The sequence below is a fragment of the Myotis davidii genome, unplaced genomic scaffold (assembly GCF_000327345.1).
Source record: "Myotis davidii unplaced genomic scaffold, ASM32734v1 scaffold2777, whole genome shotgun sequence".
Classification (NCBI taxonomy): Eukaryota; Metazoa; Chordata; class Mammalia; order Chiroptera; family Vespertilionidae; genus Myotis; species Myotis davidii.
The window spans coordinates 53,113-57,196 of record NW_006288728.1 but is presented as its reverse complement, the minus strand read 5'-3'; the positions used below and the strand labels follow the sequence as shown (position 1 = coordinate 57,196).

Here is a 4,084-nt window from a genome sequence, read left to right as displayed (position 1 = left end):
AGATCTGTCCGTCTGTCCTGTGCTGCCATGTCTCTGGACCTATTTTGTCTGTCTATCTATTTTGCCCATGAGATCCCACATGGAAGTGAGATCACGTGATCACTCTGGCTGGCTTACCTCCCGGGGCATCCGTTCTTGTTGGCAGGCTCTTCCCTCGCACACCTGACCTTCCGCAGGCTTCTCCGAGACTCACCTGGGAGTCAGGCTGACAGCGTGTGTGGGGTTGGGGATCATGCAGCCTCCCCCGATCCTTGGCACCCACCCTTTCAGACCTAGCACCTGCTCGGGGCTGGGCGAGGCGGGAATGGTGAGCACTGGCCTCTGCTCACCTGTGGGACCCACACTCGGGTCACACAAAAGCGGCAATCAGTCTGTTTCTCACACACACACGGGGGAGGTGACTCAGGGCTGACCATGGAGGGGGTGTCAGTGAGCAGAGCTAGCCCAGCGCCCACCCACAAACACAAGTAGGGGGCACCACAGCTTCCAACCTTCCCCGAGGCCCCGGCTCCCCCTCTCTTCCTGTGAGAACCTGGGGCCTCTCTCTGTGTCCGCGTGAGTGGGAACCTCCATCGACAACCCGCTGCTGGTTCCGGGCACCAGCTGCTCCTCACTGTCCATTCTTTCTTGTGGTTTCCTGTCTGTTTGGAGAACTTTCATTTCTCTTTTTCTGAAAATGACTGTCTCTACTTGGAGGGTGTCCCCAGAAACGTATACACACACTTGGAATCATGATGAAGGCAGTGTTTATGAAAATGCATTTCTTTCTAAAAATATATTTTTAATGATTACAGAGAGGAAGGGAGAAGGGAGAGAGATAGAAACATCCATGATGAGAGAGAATCATGGATCAGCTGCCTCCTGCATGCCCCCCACTAGGGATCAAGCCCGAAACCCAGGCATGAGCCCTTGACTAGACTTGAACCCGGGGCCCTTCCATCTGCAGGCCGACGCTCTATCCACTGAGCCAAATTGGCTATGCTAAAATACATTTCATTTTCAAAAGGGAGCTATCAGCCGGTACAGTGTGTATGCATTTGGGGGGGACACCCTGTATTTCAGAAATATTATCAGTGGCCCAGCAAGTGTGGCTCAGTGGTTGAACATCGACCTATGAACTAGGAGGCTATGTAATACATTTCATTTTCAAAAGGGAGCTATCAGCTGGTACAGTGTGCGTGCATTTTGGGGGGACACCGTGTATTTCAGAAATATTATCAGTGGCCCAGCATGCATGGCTCAGTGGTTGAACATCGACCTATGAACTAGGAGGCTATGGTTCTATTCCGGTTAAGGGCACATGCCTGGGTTGTGGGTTCGATCCCCAATGTGGGGCGGGCAGGAGGCAGCCGATCCATGATTCTCTCTCATCATGGATGTTTCTCTCTCTATCTCGCTCTCTCTCTCTCTCCCTCTCCCTTTCCCTCTCCCTCTCCGTTCCTTTCTGAAATCAATAAAAACGTATTTAAAACAAGAAACATTATCAGTGGCATTTATTGGTCTGCAAAGCAGACAAGAGTGCTGGCGTGGCTGCTACGAGCATTTGTCTTCACCGCAGGGCCTGACACCACGGCCCCCTCACGTCGTCACCTGACCTGAACGTGAACAGGGACTGGTTTCCTCCCACAAACCAGGAACCAGGCCACCTGCATCCCCTCTGACCCCAACAAGGACAGAAACACAGGGTCTGCCCCCAAAAGTACTCACACTGCAACAGCGGATGGCTCAATCCTGAAAACGAGAGGACGTGTTTTCATCAACGCCGCCTTCATAATTATCCAAAGTGTGTGTACACATTTGGGGGACACACCCTATAGATAAGATGCTATTGTCCAGGGCACACAGGCAGGGGATGGGAGGCGAATATTTACATAAAGGACATCTTTTTCTTAAAAAATAAACCTCTAACCTCCCAAAAAAGTCCCCTAAATGTTACATGCAGGACCCCAGAATGAGGAATTGAATGCTGTCCGAGGCATGAAGAGCACCAATGAGTGAGGCTTGTTCTCCAGGAAGGTGGGGTAGATGCTGTTGCAAAAAAAGGGCTAGTCCAATGCCCACCCACAAAAAAAGATAAATGCAGCCAGGAGAAGAATGACATTTCCTTTCTTATTCCCCTCTGAGCTCATTGTCAGGTGACATCGCCCTGAGCTGCACGGTTGGGACCCACATCTTTCTGAAGCGTCTTCAGGGCCCGGGCGACACTGTCCATGGTGAGGACCACAGGGAGGTGCTGATGGATGGGCTGAGGAGGAAGGAGACCCCGTGGGGGAGGCTGTGACAGGGAAGGACGTGCCCTGGGTCACCTCACCTGCAAGGGGTGTCTCAGAAGGCTCTGGGTCTGTTTCCTGATTCGTCATAGAAGCCACAGCCAGGCTGCCGGGAAGACGTTGTTCCCCTTCCTTGTGGCTGCTGACGTGGCCGCCGTGACAACCATGAGACCGGCAGGGCCAGCCTCTCAGTGGCCACACCCTGTGCGTCTGTACTTACAGTGCCATGGGCTCCATCTACACACTCGGGACCGGATCGAGAAGACGCCATGACCCCCACCCTCACGGCCCTGCTCTGCCTCGGTGAGATGGGAGGGGGAGGGGAGCCCTGGTCTGTCAGGACCCCAGGACTCAGGAGGCTCATGGGGAGAAGGGAGCTGCTCAGGGCTCAGAGCAGATTTCTCACCGGGACTCTCTTCCAGGGCTGAGTGTGGGCCTCAGGACCCCGGTGCAGGCAGGTGAGTCTCCCCAGGTCTCCCAGGTCCTACTCCTCATAGAGGACTTGGGGCCACCACAGGAGAAGTTGGGGGTGGAGAACAGTAGTTCCAGGCTGATGGATGAAGGACATCTGAAATGCTCAGGGCTGAGAGCTGGGATCAGGGGTGGGAATGTCCTGTGACCCAGCCTCTGATTCCTTCCAGGGCCCATCCCCAAGCCCACCCTCTGGGCTGAGCCAGGTCCTGTGATCCCCTGGGGGAGCCCAGTGACTATCTGGTGTCAGGGGACCACAGGGGGTGTGACGTATGATCTGGAGAAAGAGGGAAGCCCATCATCATGGAAAAGAGAGAAGCCACTGGAGCCTGGGGACAAGGCCAAGTTCTCCATCACTTACATGACAGAGAGTGATACAGGGATATATCGCTGTCTCTATCTCAGCCCTGCTAACTGGTCAGAGCGCAGTGACCCCCTGGAGCTGGTGATGACGACAGGCCCCCAAACCCACCTTCTGGGCTGAGCCAGGCCCTGTGATCCCTTCTGGGAGCCCCGTGACCATCTGGTGTCAGGGGACCCCACGGGCTGAGGAGTACCGTCTGGAGAAAGAGGGAAGCCCAGCACCATGGAAAAGACAGAAGCCACGGGAGCCCGGGGACAAGGCCAACTTCTCTATCACACACATGACAGAGCGTGATACAGGGATATATCGCTGTCTCTATCTCATCCCTGCTGGCTGGTCAGAGCGCAGTGACCCCCTGGAGCTGGTGGTGACGATAGGTGAGAAGACACTCAGGGGTCCCAGCCTCAAGCTCTGCCCTTGGGAAGGGGGTCCGCTGTCAGGGTGTCTCCCTCTCACAGGCCATCCCTGGGGGACATGAGGGAGGTGTGAGTCCATTTAACACGCTGCCTCCTCCTCTCCTAGGATCCTACAGCAAACCCAGCCTCTCAGCCCTGCCCAGCCGTGTCGTGACCTCAGGAGGGAACGTGACCCTCCAGTGTGGCTCAGGGCAGGGATTTGGCAGGTTCCGTCTGACTAAGGAAGGAGATCACAGGCTCTCCTGGGCCCTGGACTCACAGAGACAGCCCGGGGGGCAGTTTCAGGCCATGTTCCCTGTGGGCCCCGTGACCCCCAGCCACAGGTGGAGGTTCAGATGCTATGGCTGCTACAGGAACACACCCTACGTGTGGTCATTCCCCAGTGATCCCCTGGAGCTCCGGGTTCCAGGTAAGTCCCATTATTGTCTCATCAAAGGATTGAGGGACTGGATACATAATTGGCATCTTTGCTGTGAGTGGAGCCCCATGGGAGATGGTGAGGTGTGTGCAGGGGCACCTGGGCCAGAGACAAGGAGAGACACAGTGAGACCTGGAGGCCAGAT

General features: G+C 55.4%; 1 protein-coding gene across 1 annotated transcript in view; it reads left to right on the top strand.

Annotated features, from left to right (window-relative positions):
* The first annotated feature begins 2,206 nt into the window (after nucleotides 1–2,206).
* The window catches only part of LOC102754329 (leukocyte immunoglobulin-like receptor subfamily A member 5), a 5,796-nt gene continuing 3,918 nt past the window's right edge, over nucleotides 2,207–4,084 (top strand). The window contains 5 exon segments of the mRNA XM_015562090.1: nucleotides 2,207–2,573; nucleotides 2,693–2,728; nucleotides 2,912–3,194; nucleotides 3,196–3,482; nucleotides 3,628–3,930. Of these exon segments, the coding sequence (XP_015417576.1) occupies nucleotides 2,540–2,573; nucleotides 2,693–2,728; nucleotides 2,912–3,194; nucleotides 3,196–3,482; nucleotides 3,628–3,930 (943 nt within the window). The 5' untranslated portion in view covers nucleotides 2,207–2,539.